Source organism: Melopsittacus undulatus, chromosome 6 (assembly GCF_012275295.1).
Source record: "Melopsittacus undulatus isolate bMelUnd1 chromosome 6, bMelUnd1.mat.Z, whole genome shotgun sequence".
NCBI lineage: Eukaryota > Metazoa > Chordata > Aves > Psittaciformes > Psittaculidae > Melopsittacus > Melopsittacus undulatus.
The window spans coordinates 41034223-41054667 of record NC_047532.1 but is presented as its reverse complement, the minus strand read 5'-3'; the positions used below and the strand labels follow the sequence as shown (position 1 = coordinate 41054667).

Below are 20445 nucleotides of genomic sequence, written 5' to 3'. Positions count from 1 at the left end.
CCGCGCAGCTCCGCAGCCCCGCGGCCGGCCGTGTCCTGCTCGGGAAGCAGCGGGGGTCGCCGGCGCGGAGGAGCCTCCCCGCGCAAACGAAACGGATATCCCGGGGGGCTCGAGGGGATTTTTCGGGCAGGGGGGAGAACCGGCGGGGCCGCGGCACCTGTCGGGCTCCCGGGGCCGGCGGGCAGGTGGCCGTGACAGGCGGGTGCCGCCGGGGTCAGTGCTGCCTGCCCGGGGAGCCCGTATCTGCGCGCCCGGCCCGGCAGCGGGGCTCCCACGCGTGTTTAGAGGACGCGCACCTCTGCCTGGGCTGCTTTGTCGGGGTCTCCGTTCAAACCGGTGAGCGGGGGGAGTTTTGCCAAGTTCACGGTTGTTTTCAGTTCTCCCCCCCAAGAGAACCGGCGCCGCGGGTTGATGAGGAGGGGTGATTTGGGGACACCCCGATGCAGCCCCGCAAGGAGAGAGACGCCGCCTGCGAGCAAGGGCTGGGGTCTGTAGTGCCCGTTCCCCGAGGGCAGTCCCGGCCCTGCGTCCGCCCGGGACAGCCCGTGCTGCGCACCCGAGGGGTGCGGAGGGTCTACGGCCGGGGGAGGCCGAGCTCCACGCGTGTGCGCGGCCGCGCAGCGCCCTGCCCGCCTGCCCCTCCTGCTCGGGGGGGTGAGGTGCACCCCTGCCCGGCTGCGGGGGGCTGCGGGGGGCTGCAGGGTGGAAGCAGGGCAGCTGCTGGGCCTTGAATAAAATGAGAAACCCAATTTGCAACTGAAACATAACGATGGGTATCAAGGACGGCTCCGCAGAGCGGGTTCAAGTGCCTGCGCCTATCTGCCGGGCGATGGGGGAGCAGCCCAGGAGCCGCCGTGCCCCCGCTCCACCCCTCCAGCGCGGGGCTGTCACCGGTGGGGTGCGGGGGACGCTGGGCGAAGGGGGGGGCCGCAGGCGGCCCCGATTAGCAGCACCGGCAGCCGGGGGGGAGTGTTTGTTGGGGTGGGGAGTGTGAAGGGGGAAGGGGCAATGCTGAGGATTTTATTAAAACAAGAAGTTGAGCAGCGTGTATGTACTGGCGCAGCCCCGAGTCTGAAAGATTGTAATTTTCTTTTATGGTGTCTGGCAGGATTTGCAACAGATATTAATGGGAACATAAATAGCGCATGGAAGGTATTGAACAAAACTGTTTAATGCAAGGAGGTTGTACCAGAGGAAAATCTATATGTGGTTTGGATTGATTCATACCTCGGACACAGCCATCCCCTAAAGGAGCTCCCAATTTCTTCGCGCTCCGTCTTTGATTGGCAAACCTTGTAATTAAAACAGATTAGAGTAGTGGGTTCACTATTTTAAAAGCGCCATTTTTTTTTTTTTCTTCCCAAATGGTGGCGGCTGAACCGAGTTCAAGGTGGGGAAAAGGTGTATGCGCTGGGCAAGGGGGCATACATAGTAAAACATGTCAGTAAGTTGTCTCTCACTATATACGCAGAGACCTACGCTAATTGCGGCCGGGTGAGAATAAACCATTTAAACGTTGCGAAAACGCCAGAACATTAACGTCACAGACAGACATATATATGTATATAAATGTAAAAAAAAAGGTAGAAAAAGGTAAAAAAGAAGGAAAAGGTAAAAAAAGAGCAAAAGATAAAGAAAAATATAAAAAGGTAAAAAAGGGAAAATAAAAGTTTTTTTTTTAAAAAAGAAAAAGTAAAAATAAAAGGTAAAAAAAAAGTATTAAACCAAGGTAAAAAATAAAAAAGAGAAAAATGTAAAAGAAAAAGAGAAAAATGGAAAAAGTAAAAACAATATTAAAAAAAGTTAAAAAACCAGGAAAAATAAGGTAAAGGAGAAAGGTAAAACACAAGCGGAAGAGGTAAAGGAGAGGTGTCTCTTCTCCCCCCCCCCCCAGCCCCTGCCCCGTGTCCGGCTGCGCAGGCAGCGCAGCGCAGCGGCAGCCCCTGGGCCCCTGCCCGTCCGGCCCGGCCCGGCCGGTCCCGGGGCCGCTGTCGGGTGTCCCCCGGCGGTGATGGATCGCTGCAAACTTTTTTTTGGCGGCGCTGAAATGTTGAAGAGCGGGGGGGAGCCGCCCGTGCGCATGTGCGAAGGTGTCCGAACTGACAATGCTGGAGAGATAGCGAGCCGGGATTGAGAGAAAGGGAGAGTGTGTGTGCGGGAGAGGGAGAGGAGAGCGGGAGAGGGGGAGCGAAAACGGAGGAAAAGATCCGGGAGGAGAAAAAAAAATAAAGCCCCCCCCCAACCGCAAGCCAGCATCGGCCGCGGGACGGGCAGCATGCGATCCAAGGGCCGGGCGAGGAAGCTGGCCGCAAGTAGGTGCAATACCCCTTTCTCTTGGCTTTTCACCCTCCCTCTCTGCCATGTTGCACAGACATGTCTGATGCGGCGCTGAGCTCGCAGACAACCTGCAGCATCCCCCCTTCGCCATGGCCAGGCCCGGCTCGGCTCGGCTCGGCTCGGCCCGGCCCGGAGGGGACCGGGAGGGGGTAGTCGGGGTGGGGGCTGCGGACGGCCAGCGGGAGGTGGGGAAGGAGTTGAGGAGAAGTTCAGTGGCGAGCGCTGGAAGTTGCTGCCGCTGCCGGGGCTGGAGTGTGGGGGGGTGGTCGGGAAAAGGGGGTGCGAGTGGCTCCGGGCCCTATAGTGGGCGCTGTCGGCTGTCGGCAGGGCCGGGGTGGGTGTGTGAGTGTGAGTGTGTGTGCGCGGAGGGGCAGCGGCACCCCGCGGGGCAGGCGGCGAGCCCCGGGCGCAGGTAGCCGGTGCGGAGCTACCGGGGACACCACCTTGGCCGCGTGCTTGTGCCAAAATCCACCCCCAAACCGCGCGTGGGAGCGGGACGTGCGTGGGGCCGCGCGGGGAGAGGGGCGGGGGGCACCACGCGTGGCCAGGGATGCCCCGCTCGGGAGGGCGGGCTGGGGGGGACTGTCGGAGCGGCACTCAGCACACTGGGGTCCCCGCTCCGAGGCGAGGTAAATGCTGTCTGTTCAGGCGCTTTTCCACCACTTTTTAGACAGTTTGGCCGCCCGAAGGTCTGTGATCCGCGAGGCGAGGGCTCGGCCGTCCACACGCAAAGTCCGACTGATTTAATGATTATTACGCTCCCCCATCTGTTTCTCCCTTATGATGGGGAGCTTTGCTTTTAACTGCAGCAGTCTTGGGGCTTATGTTGTTATTTTCCTTTTTATATATATATATTATTTAAAAAAGGGAATCAACAACAAAACTTCGCCAGCTTTCACGTCCTATTTTAAAAGCAACTGATGTCTTTATTTTCTCTGACACATCTGGGCAAGTTTCATTTGATATCCATGGCGATGGCAACTCACATTCCCGAGTGAAAAGAAAAAAAATACGGGCAGGCGAAAAAAGAAAAACCCCCCAAAAGGTCGAATGAAATGTTGCATAAGTTGCGTGAGGTAAAAAGCAGATGCTTATTTACTCTTTATTTGTGAAGGGGAAAAAACGTAGAGGAGCCTGGAAAAGGGGAAGCGAAAGATGTCTCCGGATCATCATCAGCTTTTCTGTGAACCTCAACAATAACAGCAGCAACCTGCATTTGATGAGGGGATTTTAAAGTGGATAATCCAGCGCCCACAATTTAAACCCAAATATATTGTTAGATCTCCAGGTTGCCATCCTTTCTTTGGAGGTAATTACGGGGAAAAAAATAGTAATTCTCACATCCCCGACAAAATCCGTCAGGTTTCTTTGCCTCTCCCTTGCTTTTCTCCCTGTGCAGAGATGCAGAGCTACTCCTGCTCCTGTTCCCGCTCCCGGTGCTGCTCCTCCTTCGCGGGCGAGATCCCACCGTCTGCAAAGTTTCTGCTCTGGGCTCTCGCTGCAGCAGCAGCTCTTCCACCCCCCACCCCCCCTATTCCCCCCCCCGTCCCCGACAGATGCGTTACATTAAATAATCCTTCGGTTACAGTCCGCTCATAAATGAAATCATATTTAAAAAGCCAGGATATTTTTTTCCCCCGTATGATTCTTTCCCCCCGAAGAGCGTCTCACTTCCACGGCAAGTGGAAGGAGGGTTGGAGGCGACCCCTGTAATTCAGTTGTTCGAGAGGAAAAGTGTTCAGCTTTTCAGTTCTTTCTGGCTAGATTGGGAATAGAAAAGAGTTTGTAGCCTTCACCCTCCTCCGCGGAGAACGGAGTAGGTCGGGACCAAGCGCACTTCTGGTGTAATTTCGCTTTTACTGCTTCGTGCGTGAAACAAAAATCGGCCCGATGGCGCGGCTGTCGCTGATACGCAGGGAAGCTTTTTACTCTTCATTGAGGGAGAATCCCTGAAGCGTGCATGTTCTTGACCTCAGTGTAAAATTGATAGAACCCAATTTGGGTGCTTTGCCCCCCCCTCCCCCCGCCTCCCCCCCAAAAAAATAAAAAGGGAAAATTAAAATAATAGAAGAAGAAACAAGCAGAGCCACGCGGGGAGTAGCTGGTGAATTTTTAAACGTCAAACTGTAAAAATAAGAGGAAAAACCACTCTGAAGGCTTTGTCCCCACCATGCTTGCGGGTGGCACCTGGTGGGGTGCAGACCCTGAGGGGGTGCAGGCCGGGGGCGCGGGCCCGGCCGCCCGCATCGCGCTGCACCTGCGCGGGCATCCCCGCTCTGCGCTGCTCCGCGCCTCGATCCCGGGGCAGCTGCTTTTCCACTCGGGTGGGTTTGTGCCCGCCTGGTGGAACCGTATCCCCGAATAACCCCTGGGCTGGGGTAGACCCCAGCCACCCAGCAGCCTCGTAAAGAGCCAGGAGGTGATCAGATTAGGGGAACACACGGGAAGAAGGAGGCACTTGTTACTTTTACACTTTATCACCACTTTTTTACAGGCAATTTAGTGCAGCCAAGGTTGATCCAGATCCCTCCAACCATCTGAGATAGTAAAATAACACTTTCCTAAGTTTCAGCAGGTTTTCCTGAGCCTGTAATTTGCCTCAGTCTAGTACTTAAAAGGCTTGATTGAAAAACAGAGCTGGCAAGTTTATTTGCCTGTTTAAGACTCTGTGCGGGAATTTGTTTTCGAGCAGGGAAATGTTTGCCGTGTCCGGGCTCCCGGCCCTCTCCGCGAGGCGGTTTCTTTGCCACGGCTTTATCCTCGGCTCTGCCTCCCTCCTCCGGCACCGCGGGTCCGTAACACCTCCCGCCGGGGGGCAGCGGGGCTGCCGGCGACGGCGAACAACACTCCCCGGGACACCGACACCGCCTCGGCCCGGCCCGGCCTGACGGCACCCCTAGCGCAGCGCCGTCCCCGGGTGGCTCCTGCGTGGCGGGTGCTGGCACAGGGGGCTGCGGGGCCGGGCGAGACAATCCCATTATACGCCGGGCACATTTTCACCAGGCTGCTCATTAACCCTTCTCAGGGGGGAGAGCGCGCGTGTGGCTTCTCGCTTCTTCTGCTTTCTCTTTCTCCCCTTTCCCCCCCCTTTTCTTTTTCTTTCTTCCTTTCTTTCTTTCTTTCTTTTTTTTCTTTCTTTCTTTCTTTCTTTCTTTCTTTTCTTTCTTTCTTTCTTTCTTTCTTTCCTTTCTTTCTTTCTTTCTTTCTTTCTTTCTTTCTTTCTTTCTTTCTTTCTTTCTTTCTTTCTTTCTTTCTTTCTTTCTTTCTTTCTTTCTTTCTTTCTTTCTTTCTTTCTTTCTTTCTTTCTTTCTTTCTTTCTTTCTTTCTTTCTTTCTTTCTTTCTTTCTTTCTTTCTTCCTTCCTTCCTTCCTTCCTTCCTTCCTTCCTTCCTTCCTTCCTTCCTTCCTTCCTTCCTTCCTTCCTTCCTTCCTTCCTTCCTTCCTTCCTTCCTTCCTTCCTTCCTTCCTTCCTTCCTTCCTTCCTTCCTTCCTTCCTTCCTTCCTTCCTCTCTTCCTCTCTTCCTCTCTTCCTCTCTTCCTCTCTTCCTCTCTTCCTCTCTTCCTCTCTTCCTTCCTCTCTTCCTTCCTCTCTTCCTTCCTCTCTTCCTTCCTCTCTTCCTAACCCTATGCCACGTGGGGCTGAACCCAGGGCTGAGCCCCGCGGTGACTCTGGGCTGCTCCTCAGCCACCCCGGGGCTGGCCACGGTGAGGGGCAGAGAAAGGACACAAAGGAAAGGGATGGTCCGAAAGGCGAGCTCGTTATTAATACAGCCCTGCTTGTAAATGAAAAATGTAACCCTTGTTAATTAATGCTGTTTACATGGGGTACAAGAAACTTAAGAAATGTTTCTACAAAGGGGAAGGAACTGTTTACAAAACTCTTTCAAAAGTGTGACATATTGCTGCAGTTCCAGCACTAAAAAGCCAAACACACTTACATGCCTTTGAAGTTGGCTGGCTGAGGCAACATTATTTGACTCGGATTCAGATATTGCTTGTGGGTATAACTAATGGCTTTTACCTAGTTAGTGGGCTGGGAGGGGCGAGGGCCTGGGCGCTGTGGCCATTGGGTCCCTCCAGAGAGCTGGGGCTGGCTCCCCGCCAGCTCTGTACAATGTCAACATTGAATATTTGAATTCCCAGACTCTATTTAACAACTTTCTAAATAAATAAACTCATTGTGTGTCTGTGTTTAAAATTATTTCACCTCTTTCATGAAAGCTACAGCATCTCATTACACTGGCCTCTCCGGCTGCTTTTCCCCCTTTTCTTTCCAAACAAACACAAACGTAGCTGAGCACGAATTTTTTCCTTCGCCTGCCTCGTATCTCTCCTCTCCCATTCTCACTCTGTCTTCTTGTGAAGTATGAGTGGAAGCTGCCCGCACATCCCATGATGTCCTCACTGGGACGGCTCTGTGCACCCTGCTATCTAATCAGAACTAAAACCAAAGCCAGGTTCACCAACTCGGTTAAATATTAATCATTTCTAAAAGGAGGCCCATGTGAGTGCCATTGCTGCGGTGGTGCCCTGTACATACTCAATCATTTTGGCTGCTGTACCACAGGCAGGCTCCAGGGACAGCTTTCATTGTTGTTGCCATAAATGGCTATTAGTGTTCATATTCACCTATTCATGGAGTTATTTAAGTGCATGTAAGTGTGCATGTGTCTGTGCTTCTGTATGCATGTGCATATGTGTATGCTTGTAACATAGCTTTCTGTTTATGCCCTGGAGGTACATACATCTGTATATGTGTATGTATATATGTATAAAATAATGATATAAGTGTGTGCACATGCAGAGAGAAACACAGGTAACTACATTTGATACCTGCAGTCACAATTAGTGTATGTACTGGTTTAGCGTGGGGTTGTGGTATGCATAGGCTCCTGGGGTGCTTGCAGCCTGTGCACCTATGTTTAAACATCTGCACAGGCTCTTACACATTGTGGGTGCATACAGACAATGCATAATTGGTATATAGGAGCCTGTATGTTGTTCTCTGGGATGCTTCCCAAAAGCTCTGTGTACTTCTGTGCTGGGAGTATTCGTTGTAAAATGTTTATTGGCTCCACGTGTAAGTAAAGGTGTTTGGCCAGACAAGGAATTTCTGGCTGACCTGTGGAGCACAGCTCCCTGATAAAGCTGCTTAAGTTGCTGAGGAAGAAAGTGGGATGAATTTTTTGCCAGGACAGGTTCATGATGCGAAGGATAAAGGAAAGCATCTGTGACTGCTCCAGCCCAGGGTGGATGAGGAAAGGGCAATAGGAATCAGGTGGAGTTTTATAAATCGCAGGTAATGAAGCCTTGCCACAGAAATGGCCTTGCTTTGCAGTAAACCACTTTCTCAACAGATGTACTTTAACTCTAGAAGGGCTTGTTCAGACACTTAGATTTGTGACCAAGAATTCATGATATTTGTTTATTTAAAATCTAACTAGGTTTGCTGTCATTTTTGGAGCAACTTGGTGCTCTTTTGCTGTAATTTAATACAATCAGTTTTACATCACTTCAATCTAGTCAGACAAGGAGTGGTTTATGAAGAGCAGAAGGAGGTTTAATCCCACACGGTTTTCAAACTAGCAGATACAATGTTACCCAGTAGACAGAGCTGGAACTGGAAAAATGTGTACCACAGATGTTCCTGCTGGGGCAGTGGTGCCCTGTCCTTGTGTTTAAGGGCAAAGGGAAGCAGGTGGACTGTAAGGGTGGGAAGGAGGAGAAGGGTGTGCACACTGAGATTAGGATACAAAGAAGGGGGCCTGGGGTCACAGAAGTTTGACTGCTGCTCTGGTGGCTTTCCATTGGGTTCCTGCCATGTTTATGTGCAACTGGTTACTGCTGCAGGTCTCAATACACAGAGTAGGAACCAGACAAGACCAGTACAGATATGAACCAATAAGCATCAGAAGGCACCTCCAGGCCTCCTTAGCTTCAGGGCCTGATGGAGGGAGGTGTTTGCTGGTTGATAAACTTCGCTAGGAAACAGTGAGGTGGGGAAGGGTATGGAGAAGCTAAAGAGAAGTGCATGCTGTAATGGCCAGGACTTCATCTATTTGCATTGCCATTTTATATAAAAAAAAAACTGCTCAGGGTGTAATCATTCAATGACTTTATGTTCCCTCCCTCTTGTTTGCATTTCCAGGCTATAGCGAGGCATTGCCTTCTCCAGTGCTGCTGGAAGAAAAGGCAGGCACAGAACCATGTGGGAGGAGGGAAGCTAGCCTGCGATGAATATTGTATTTGGTGCTAAATGTGCAACAAAAAGAAAGAAATGTGAGCAAATCCAGCAATAGCAGTTGGGAAGTGAAATACAATTCATTTTATTTCAGGGTTTAATGTTGTGGTCTGTTTCAGTGACGCATTATCTTTTAAAATAGGATATATGCAATGACATAAAACCTCACTACCTTAAGGGAATGTCAAAGTTTGATCTCCAAATAAAGAAAATTCAAAGTTAAGGCTGAAATGTACCACATGGCCTCCAAGTCCTAGGAACAACAGGAGGCAAGGAAGTAGCTAAAGGTATGGGCTGCACTTTAAAACGAGTCCAGCAACTATGAAGCCGCCAATGCTTGTTGCAGACACACAGCATGGTTTGAGCTGGGATTTGTACTAACTAGAGAAAGGCTGGCTCAACAAGATCCACAGTGATCTTGAGTCTTTTTGGAAATATTGGCTGATCTGTGATGAGCATGAGATTTACAGTGGAAAGAATACAAGTCTGGGCTTAATTTATGCAATAGAAACACTCTGTCCCCTTTGGCACCAGCAGCTTTTGTTTAGAAAATCTTATATTGGAGCAAAATTTTGGTTCAGAAAAGAGATACACCCAAGTTACAGCATTGTGCCTTTTCTGAGGAACTGCTCATATGTCTGAATGGGTGCACTACTTTTTAGCCCTGTTTCAACTAAATTTAAATTGCCTGTAAAATAATCTGCAGAATGGAAACTGCCACACAACCGTAGCTCTTGCTCCCTGACCCAAACCCATATTCCATTGCAAAGCAGTGCACTGCTCTGTTTTGTAATTACAATAAGTTAGAAACCAGAAGAGCAAGACTTCTATGAATAGGTTATTTTTGGCAATTGCATCACCAATTATATATAAAATTTCAAAAAAATATGAGTTCTGCCAGTTTGATCTCTGAGAGGGCTACACAAAATGAAAGCTTTGAGACTGCTGTAACATCATACTATTTTGTCTATTAGATATCATTAGATTACCAGAATACTGAAACCTTCATATCAACCAATCTAACAAAAATTTCCCAGGTGGTTTAAATTAAAAAATTAGCCATAAATATATTTTGTATAATGCAATTTATTATGGATGTTTATTGTGTGCAGTGGGAAAATGTTTGGTTTCGGATGATCTTACTGTATAACATGTGCCCTACTGAATCTGTTTATACTGCGGCAGCCTGCAAAGGCCCCAGCCTAATTCTGAGACTGGCTGGGCTACACGCTTCGAAAGCCACAGGAAGGCAGAGCCCTTCCCCTGGAAAGCCAAAGGGGCAACAGCAACTTGTATGGGGCATGTGCAACAGAAAAACTTGGCAGTGGGGGAAGAGATGAATGGCAGAGAAAACTGAAGGATGGTTCATGGCAATGTTGTTTACTAGGGAAAATGGGATTAAAATGATACCAGCTCTCAGCTGGTCCTATTATCCTGGGCTGGGGGCTCACCTGTGGCCAAGGAACATTTTGCCTCCCACATCCTGTGTTATTCAAGCCTTCTCTTACTTCAGCGGGTTTGGTGAGTGGGACTCTGTATTCATATCCACTCATGACTCCAGGTTTGCCCTTCTGCAGCAGAGAGAGGGGACTATTGTAGCCCTAGGGACCTGGGGTCCCTGTGACAGACACATCCACCCTCGCTGGGATGCTGTGACAGGGAGCTGATGGCTTCAGAAAAACATCTCCTGCCCCCTCTCCTGTTCTTTTGCACAAAGTCCATGTGCTGGCAAGGGTGAAACCATTTCTCAATTTAAAAAAGTCTCCTCAAATCCTCCCTCCCCCAGGCTCCTTCACACATGTATTAACACCAAACTGGCAAAGCCGATGGAAAAGAATTTTGCATTCTGGCAGCAGAGCTGGCTCAGTGCTTGCTGTGGGCCTTATCCCAAACCCACCGGAGCTGAAGAAGCTTGTACAGACTTCAACGGGCTTTGGACCAGGTCTGGATGGGAGGAATCCTCTTCCTTTCATTCTCAGGGGGGTGCAGATGTGTGTGGTTATCAGCAGCTTTCGCTCTCTGGTGTGCCCCAACATGCAATGTTGTAACAGATACCTAGATTTACATCAGTGTAAGTGAATTAGGTTGGGCCTATAATCTGGCCTCATTTAAGAGTCATTTTAGCCATTACGATGAAATATGAACGCCGCTGATGGGGGGACTGCGGTGACTTTGCATACTTGTTTCCTGCTGTGCCCCATCCATTCCCTGTGCTCTCCGTCTCTCCCATGGGTCGAGGACTGCTGGGGGCTGTGGCGCCTGCTCAGGGGGTGTGCAATGGGTCCAGCATCCCTGACTTGAACTGCTGAGCTGAGTCCCAAGGACTGTGCTTCTCCAAATAGCCTGAGTTTGTGCCTTATAAACAAATAGCTTTGCTGTTGAAAGTGCCTGGTGCCTGTAGTACCATTTAATGCCTCCCCTTTTCATCTCAGACTACCAGAAAGTATGTGAGAGACAAGCACTGACTGCTGGAAAAAAATCACCTCAAACTTGTCTAAAATGCAGCTTGAGTCACTGGTGGTGCTTATATTTTTGATTTAAAAACCATTTAACATTTCCAGCATTTGACAGAAATGATTAACCTTTCCCTCCTGAAAACTCTTTGCGATTTGAACTTACTGTGGCACGTTTTATTTACTTGCACCTTGGTGAGGAATTAAGCAATGCTTTTTGTGAGTTTTAATTTTTCCCATTCTCTTAGTGGCTCCCTATAAAGGAAGAAAAGGAAACGTTGTTTGAAAGAATTTTGAAGTGATGTTTCTATTTTACTTTTTTTAGGCTCTTGATGTATTTTTGGCTGCAGGGACTGGCATGAAGTATTGGTCTAAGAATACACAGCATCAAAAAGCAAAGGATCAGCTGTATCTGAGTTAACAGCACTACTTTATACTTTTGCTGCTTTGTTGTTGCTGTATCATGATAATGATAATTCACAGTGGTAATGAAGACTCATTAATTGTAAAAGGTAAACAGTACTATGTATTTGTCCTGATTCTTTCAGTTCATATAGTAAGCAATACCCCAGTAGTCACTGGCTGCATGAGTAAGAGCTATTAAGCATTTATGCTCTGCCTGGATAGTCACCATCCTGGAGTTTATGGTACCTGGTGTGATGGAAGATACCAGATAAAGCCAAGGTAACTGAGAAATGAAGAAATGATGCACTAGGTCACTTCAGATGCAGATCAGAGAGATCTGGGGGAATAAAACCATGCGGTGTCTTTAGTATCAGTGACCAGGCTCAGAATGAGACAAAAGGTGACATTATCTGTACTGAACCAAAGTCCTGAGTGAAAACAGAAGCAAGACTGAGCCAGAAGGGGTGAAACAAAGTTAGAACCAGGATGGGGGGATGCAGCAAAGCTTCCCAACTGGTGCTTTCACCATGCACCGTGCTGAAGAATCAGCCGTGGACCAAAACCAGACGATTTATTTCCAACCTGACATTATTATTTATTATCACTTGAATTAAAGCAGCAACTGCAGAACCCAGCCAGGACTGGATGCCTGTTGTGCTGAGCTTTGTGCAAACATGGGCAGTTCACACAGAGTTTAGACCCTAAGAAATGCAGATTAAACATCGAGCCTGCTGCCCTACGTATGCAATTGCAGCATTGTTGGAGGCAGTAATAAAATCCTGAGGAGAAATGGATGCTTTAAGGAAAATCCATGGAGTAGGGACTGTGGAGTGCTAGGCTTTCCGCTTCCACACGGGCGGATGTGCTTCAGCTTTAATCCCATCAGTCCTCTCCCTCTGCCAGCAAATGGTCCCCCTGGCTCCATTTTAGACAACCCTATTATTTTTGGCTGTGTCTGTAACCTTGGGTGATCAAGCCGCATTAAGCTATGAGTATCCTTGCAGCATCACCCACTTGCTTTCAAAGAAAACAGCTCTGAAGGAAGAGGGCAATACCGGCAGATAATCCAGCCCCATAAAATCCCTGGGTTGTGGTTCCAGCCTACTTTCCACCCGGGCCCTGCAAGAGGGACACGAGCAGTGTGGTGGCAAGTGCCAGCAACCAAAAAGTCCCCCAAGCCTATAAGGTTTATTAAGATTCTTTTAAAGTCTGTGCCAATAGAAAGGGTCCACGCAACCTCTGAGTGAGGCTTTATAAGCTCATTTTTATGTTTGGATAATTTAGAGCCAGACCATCATGGAGTTCATGTAGAGAAATACCTCACGGAGCATCACATACTGCAAAGAAAATATATTGAGGAAAGAGAAGGCTCATAATTTTATGGCTTTCCTTGAAGCTAGGCAGTAAAATGGGCTTTATTTAGCCATTTCTTAACTTCTGATTGCAATTTTGTTACCAGTGCAACCGGTTTAGATATACTATTTTGTAAATAGGAAGGAATGTTGGAAACCAGGGTGCTATGGCTTTGTGCACAGCACCTGGACCTGCCACAGGAAGCAGTGCCATGCACTCCTGGTTTGCCAAATGTTTGGTCTTTGGATCAGACCGGGGCAGGACACGGCAGCAGCACTCATCTCTGCTGTGAAAAGCTGTGCATGGCTGGGTAGCCCATGGAAGTAATAGTCCTGAATAATTTGACATGGGTTCAAGGATGAGCAACATACACTAATTTTTGGAGAGTGAAGCATTTTTAAATTGAAATACATTTAAGAGTCCTGATTTTTACAGATGAGGTGATCATTGCAATCTTAAGGCTCACTCTCCAAACCAGAGGATATTAAAATCATTTGTCCCTTAACTTTTTGACCAAAATGCAGGTGTTTAAATCCAGATCCAGAATCCCTTCGATGGGATTTACAAGATAAACCTTCACTACGTTTGCTCCTCACACAAATATTTATTTTATACTCATCATGGTTCATCTTTTAAAAATCTATTTTACAATGTAATAATTCACACTCACTTCTCTTTGGGAAGTCATTTATAGAAGGAAGATTAAATGTGGCCAGGCATTAGAGGGAGTACTGCTGATACATGCAACAACTCAAAATGTTGAGGGAAGTGATTATGGGTATGGAAGAAGATGCCATCTTGACCTTGGTGGTTTGTTTATTAGATACTAAATCATGGACATTTTTTCCCCAATAATAACTGGTCTAAGGACTCAGATATAACCTCAAAAAGTCCTTTCTTGGGTTTTAAACAGAATTTAGACATCATTTGTATTTAGTGTTATTTATGCAGCTTGAATGAGAAAAGATAATTCAGAGACCAATGTGGGAAGGGAAAAAACAAAAAAAAAAAAGAAGAAACCAGAGAAAAAAGGAGTACTCATCCAGATGGCTGTATTTCCTTTTCAAAAGGTTTCCCTTCCTGGTACCACAGAGCAGATGGAATGAGAAAATATTTGATGTCTTTTTACCCACTTTGTTTATGCACCATGTGCATATGTCAGCCAGTAACCATCAAAGTTGTCCTGCCAGCCTTCGGTATTTCACTGCAAGGAAAGGGCTCTCTGTTGCTGTCAGGAGCAAAGGTAGCACTGGAAATCAGGTGGAAGTGACCACACAGTGGGCAGGGATGGTTGGGGGACTGAGAGATGTGATATGCCTGATGGATTGCTATCAGACCCCTGAGCAAAAGGAGGCAAACAAATCAGCTCTGTTGGCACCTTTCTGCATAGGAATATCAAAGTAATACAGGACATCTGACTTAAGACTTGATTGGTGTTTTTCAAATACTAAATAGACCCTGAATATGCTGTTCTCCATGCTTTCCTCTCCATGGTGCTATACTAGAATTTTTGTGTTTTTTTAAATATATATACATACATGATCTCAGCAAGCTAACACAGCTAAATCACCTCTGTGCACCCTGACTTCCAGCTTAGTCTCCTGTTTCAGAAGCTTTGGTGTGAGCTAAGGTGCTGGGCTTACACTTCAGGTCTACATATTTCCCCCTGGTTCCTGCTCTGCAGAAATAGATGTGCTCTGCTGGTCGGTGAAGATCCAGCCGAAGCTTGCGAGGGCTGGAGGAAGCAGTGTTGCTTTAGGCTCCCTGCCTGCAGAGTGACATATCAGAAGTAATAAGTCTGAGTCTGAGCTGATGTCTAACAGCATCGGAGAGCGGGCTGGAAGGCTGAACTGCAAAAATGAAAGCAAGGAATTTAGCAGCAGTAAAAAAGAGGGTAAGGAAAGGAAATAAAAGTGATATGAATGGCTAGAAAAACAGCTGCATCCAAACATTAACCTCTGCTGCTGTATTTTGTCACTGGACTGAATGAATAGAAGTACACGGCAAATACACATTAAGTTGGAAGAAAGTACTTAATTGCAGAAATTATCTAGATCATCGCGACACAGAAAATATTTTAGCACAGGACATTTCAAACCTGCCAGTAGCTTGAAGACAGCTTCTGCAGGAGGCTAGCAGGAGAAAGTAAGTTTTACTGGTGGGATCTCAGCCAAACTCTCTCACTCTTGGAGTTTCTTATCCCTTTTCTCCTCCAAGATACCTTTACCCATACCATTGGAGCAGCAGAAGCAGACAGGCCTTTCCCTGGCCGATCAGATGTGGCCTGCCCAGCCATACCTCTTGTCAGCCGCAGGAACCACACTGATAGAGCTGGCTCAGAGGACTTTTTTCCTCCTTAGCACACTGAAGTAATGGCCCTAAAGCACATGGAGCTAAACTGGTGTAAAATTGGTGTAAGAGCAGAAACTGCTTTGGCAGGAGATGAGCTTGATGTGGCTCTGCTGGCTCTTCGCCTTGGGATCCATCCAGGGTGGGAAGAAAGCAGATGCAGGGCAATCTTCACTCTGTCAAGGCCTTCTCTGGCCTCCAGTGCTCAGAAGTGGAAAATATTTATGGTTCTTAGAGAGTCTTCTATCCCTTTTGGATTTCAGGATGTTCCTGGGGATTGCATAATTCCATAAGCATCATTTGTTTCAGAGCATAAGATCACAGTGAGACAGCTTGGGCTTTTATTTCTGGGAATATCTTTATAGGCTTGTTTTCATGGCTATATAACAACATTATTTTATCTATCCATCTCTCGTCCACTTCCTGATATACAGAATTATCAGGACTACCCATCAATCACTCCTGTGTTTTCTAGCCCTTGATGCCATTATCAGTTTTTAGGATATCTTTCCAGTATTGCAGCTACACTCATCTTAGTAGCCTGTAAAAAATCCTATAATGTATTTCAAAAACTCTGTTGAGATGTGCAACGTCAGCTGAAGAGAAGCAAAAGATTAGACTTGAGTTATATCATTACTGGCTTCCTGAGTGCTCCAGTGAGGAAAGGCAGTTAACTGAGTTGTGGGTTTTTTAAGGAAAGAAAAGAGAACAGAAAAACCAAAAGCTGTGTGGAAGAGCAGGGCATATGCTTTTATAATTATGAGCTAACAAGGTGGGACTGTGCACCACCTGATGTTGTCCTCTGCAGCCTTTCATGTACTTGGGCTGTCCAGCTGATTTCTTCCTGTGGATGCATGAGCATTTCTCAGGTTTTCAGAGGCTCACCTCGTATGTTTGTGGACCTTACATGCCAGATGGCCTAAGCTATGGTGGGACACAGAGGTGGTGGGAGATACAGGAGTGGAGATCATGCAGTACAAAGAAAAAAGAGAGATTGCAAGGGTACATCCTGCTTCTCCTGAGCTTCACCTCTGTGCAGCTGGTCAGGGAGCTGCTCACCTGTGCCATATCATGGTGAAATTGGTCCCTTTGTTTTGGGCTTGTTTGCAAGATAATTACTGAATACAAGGGCTGGATTTGTCCTGGGCTGAAGGCAAGTTTCTTTCTTTTAGATATTTTGTTGTTTGTCCCTTAGGACCCCATGGAAATTATTGTTGGTGTTTTACACCCTGCTACAGGAACAGTTGTGTATAGAGTTGTGATTTCAGGTACTGCTCAGGTGGTGGTGGGTTGGGGTCAGGGATGTAATTGGACTTTTGGGCTTTGGCACAATGTAAAACTGTCTCTTGGCTGCCTTAGTTTCCCCTAGTGCTGCCTGCAGTTGAAGCTGTGTGTGTTTCTAACTCCTCAGTGTAATTGGGTATTGTGATAGCAGTCTCAAGTTGTCATCCTAGAACTGGTATCAACAAAATGTGATTCCTTCTGGAATTTGGACAGAAGCTACAAAAAATGATCTGATGTTTTCTTGAGAAATACCTAATTTTCCTTTTTCTTCTGCAAAGTTTTCACTTCTTTAGTGCTGTGTCTACTGGCATTGATTTTTTTTCAGTGTTGGTTATAAAATCCCAAAGCCATAGGAGGTGTGCATTTTTCCTTCCCCTGTGTGCTTTATTGGAGATCAGCTTGGGGGAACAGCAAACTGCTCTCTTGCAAGCACAATCTCCTTATCCACAGCTAAAATGTTATGGGCATACATGTTGGATGTTGGGTCTTTTTTTACTTTCTGTCACAGCGTTGGGTGCCAGTGCCTCCATTGTTGCTTCTTTCAGCCCCATGATTCTCCTATATTCTGTGTGCCCTCCTCTCGTATAGCAATGCATGCAAAAATGAAATGAACAATAAAATTAATCTCTGGCTGCAGGTTTAGATCACCACGAGTCAGCTGCAGAAACCAATGTGCCTCTAGCTTCATGCTGCCCTAGTCAGTAGTCTGTGAGAAGGGAAATGGGTTTGAGGATGCTTAGTGACTCTCTCTTGAAAGCTCAGCATGCTGTGCAGAGGGAGAGAGCTTTGCCTGTTGTATTTGAAGCAGTGGAAGTGATCAAATTGCACCATCTACTCTGGGTTTGGTTAATATGCATGAAAAGATGTGCTAATCCTATACGAGTGTCTGATAAAACCAGCACAGACAGTTCCACAGCAGCTTTGCTGACCATGGTGGGGTGAAGTGTGTGCTGGAGGCTGTTACTGTTTGAGAAGCATCCTCTAGAGAGGGCAGGAACTGCTGAAAGGGCTCTCCAGCTGCTTGTGCTGTCCTCAGTGCCAGGCTGGGGGTAATTCCCATGTTTGTGCTAGTATTTCCCACATTTATGGGAGCCACAGGCTTTGCAGAACCACCAGCCACCTCTGATCTGAGCAATACCAGAAACAGGAACCTGTTGAGTTGTGTAGCGCATGCTAGGGCTGCGGAGTGGTAGGTGATAACTTCTGTTCCTGATGAGTTGAAGATGGCTTTTTTTCTGCCCCCCATGCACATGTGGAAGGAGACTGAGATGTCTGATGCCCCAGGTGGAGCAAGCAGGTGATGTTAGAGGAGTATGATAGCGCGTGTATATCGGTGAATGTGTGTTGCTGTGGGCTCTAACACCTCTTAGCTGGTTTATCCATAGCTGGAGGTTCAGCATGTGGCATCCATTTGTTGGACTGGTGAAGTCTGAAAAACCTGGAAATTAATTTCTGACCAGGCTGAGGCATCATTTGCCATTTAAACTTGTAAATCTGTGTTTATCCAGCGCTAACAGATGTAACGTAAATGAGTTCCTGTGCTCTCTGCTGGTTCACTAATGGCACTTGTTTATAAGTGCTTTATGTTAACAGCTATTTGATGGTGCCCATTAGTTTTTTCTAGGTTAATGTTATATAATAAAGCGAATGCTAGCCAAAAGCAATAGTAATATGATAAACAAAAAATCCAAATGCTGGGTGAGAAATGTAATGAAGCGAGGGCTGAACTCTGGTGGGAGTTTGGTTTAATCTGAAGGTTAAAAAATGTTATAATTTGGGTTTAAGTAAATTGGCTCTTTAGTCCCAGAGGTCTTGCTCTCGTACTTCTTGTGCCTCCAAAGCTTCCATTAATACCTATGGGAGTCTTGGGCGCACAAGAAATGTGGGTTCAGGTACTAAAGTTACAGATTGGCTTGGACCAAAACCCCTAATCCAAATACCTCTGGCTTTTGAAAGCATTTGCCAATTGGATTTGAATCTGGACACAAACATTGTGGCTTGAGCTCATCTGAGCTCACTTACATCTGTGTAAATCTGTAGTATGGCCCTGGTCCAGCAAAGCATGTAAATATGTGCTTAATTTGACTTCAAGGGGACTATTGTGAGCTTAAAGCTAAGCACGCGTTTAAGTGCTTTGCTGGACTGAAGTCCAAATACATGGGAGTCAATGAAATGACATCAAATATTGCAGTCTAAGTGAGATATGAAATGAACCAAAATGTTTGTGTTTCTACCTGGAAATTAACACCCTGTTCATATCCTATGTATCCTGCATGAACATTGTATTTTCATCCATCTGCACATAATGTATTCTTTATGGTAACCTGCCCATTCAATACAGTAAAAAAGAAATATACTTTGAATTTTCCTGCTCTATTACTCATATTTCATGAAATGTGCTCTTATGCCAAGTGTCTGTTTATATATATTTATACATGTTGTTTTTTTATTGATATTGGCAAGATACAAGAAGAAAAGAAATATTTTTATGGTTAAAAGCTTGTAAACAGTTTTATCTGTCACTTAAAACATTCCTTTTTTCCCCAAGAATTTACCTGACATGGTCAAATTACTTCAACTTATTCTCAGTTTTGCCAGTCTGACTATTACAAAAAATATTTGTTAAAGATACAGGTTTGGTTTTAGCTGCAGATACACATTGAACATGTTTGCAATGAAGTGACATGTGAATGTGCCTTTACACTTAACTATTAAATGCTACTTTTGCATTTTAAATCCCACATTTAGTGATTGCCGTGCTACATAAAGCTGTCAATGATTTTTTTCATATGAATACATTAATACTTGTTAAGAAATTTTGTATTGCTTGTTGACTGCTGCAGCTCGTTGCAAGGAGAACACAGAAGAGTTAATTGAGCCCAGCCCTGCAAAGGTGGCAGAGGCATAGACGAGAACTGGGAATTAAACCCAAAACAAATACAAGAAGAAATAGCCCTTGTGCCTGTGTATGACGACCACAGTGCAGACATAAAGAAGTGTAATCTGCAAATGTCTGTAGGTTATTAATGAGGTAATAGAAGCGAAATTAGGTATCAGCAGGGTTTGGCTTTGTTTGAATAAAACTGAGATCTTTTATCTCAAAATGCTCTAAGAAAGACTCATAACCTGTGATTTGGTGGTCTAGGCTGTGCCCTTCTTGGTTATGGGAGTTGACTCATGCCATTTAAACTCACCAGTGTTTTCCACTTAGGGCAACCAGATGTGGGATCAGATGCAGGGGACGGCTGGCTGGGAAAAGGGAAAAGGTTTGCGTGGCAGTTTATGAGGAAAAAATGCTTTTCTGTGCTTCTGAATAAAGACGATATTTTGGACTTCAGCTTCATGCATCTGGAGAGTAGATACTATTCTGTTGCAAAACCAGTGTGGGGAAAGCATGTAATGTCAATGCTGAAACCCCTCCATGTCCAATGCTGACTGCTGCAGAGGCTGAGACTGGCTCCTCGTAGAGTTCAGCAGCTTCCCTCTGGATTTACTTCAGCCTGGATCAGAACAGAGCTTGGTCACAGACCTCTGATCAATGCTCAGGACTTTTTACATTTAAAAGTAAACTTTCCTCTGAAATAAAGGAAAAATAGTCCTTTCATGACTCTTGAAGGTTGACAGCCAGAGATGCTGCTGTTGCATTGCATAGAGTGATCTGCCCTGCCCTGATCCTTCCTCAGCTCTGTCACAGAAGTAAGTGGCAAAACTCCCATTAACTTTAATGATTCGGGATCGACCTTAAATGGATAAAGTTTCCTTGTAAGAAAAATCACTAAAGGATTCAATTACACCATAAATGTATTCAGTGGTTGTGAAGTGACTCTGGTGTACATGCAGCCAAACCCTGAATTCCTCTCAAGTAAGTGTCTGGGCGAGGATTGATTACAAATTCTGCTCTACACTACACCCGAATAGCTCCTTGGGAGCTGATGGCATTCCTCCCTGTTCCTCTTGCACGGGAAAGCTGAGCCATATGGTGCCCATTGCATCCCACTTCTGCTCGCCTTGTACAGGAGCTGAG

The 20445-nt window shown here is 46.4% G+C and overlaps 1 protein-coding gene across 1 annotated transcript in view; it reads left to right on the top strand.

Annotated features, from left to right (window-relative positions):
- The first annotated feature begins 2151 nt into the window (after nt 1-2151).
- LOC117436299 (histone-lysine N-methyltransferase MECOM-like) overlaps nt 2152-20445 on the top strand; it is a 151842-nt gene continuing 133548 nt past the window's right edge. The window contains exon 1 of the mRNA XM_034064146.1: nt 2152-2312. Within this exon, the coding sequence (XP_033920037.1) occupies nt 2276-2312 (37 nt within the window). The 5' untranslated portion in view covers nt 2152-2275. The remainder of the gene's footprint in view (nt 2313-20445) is intronic.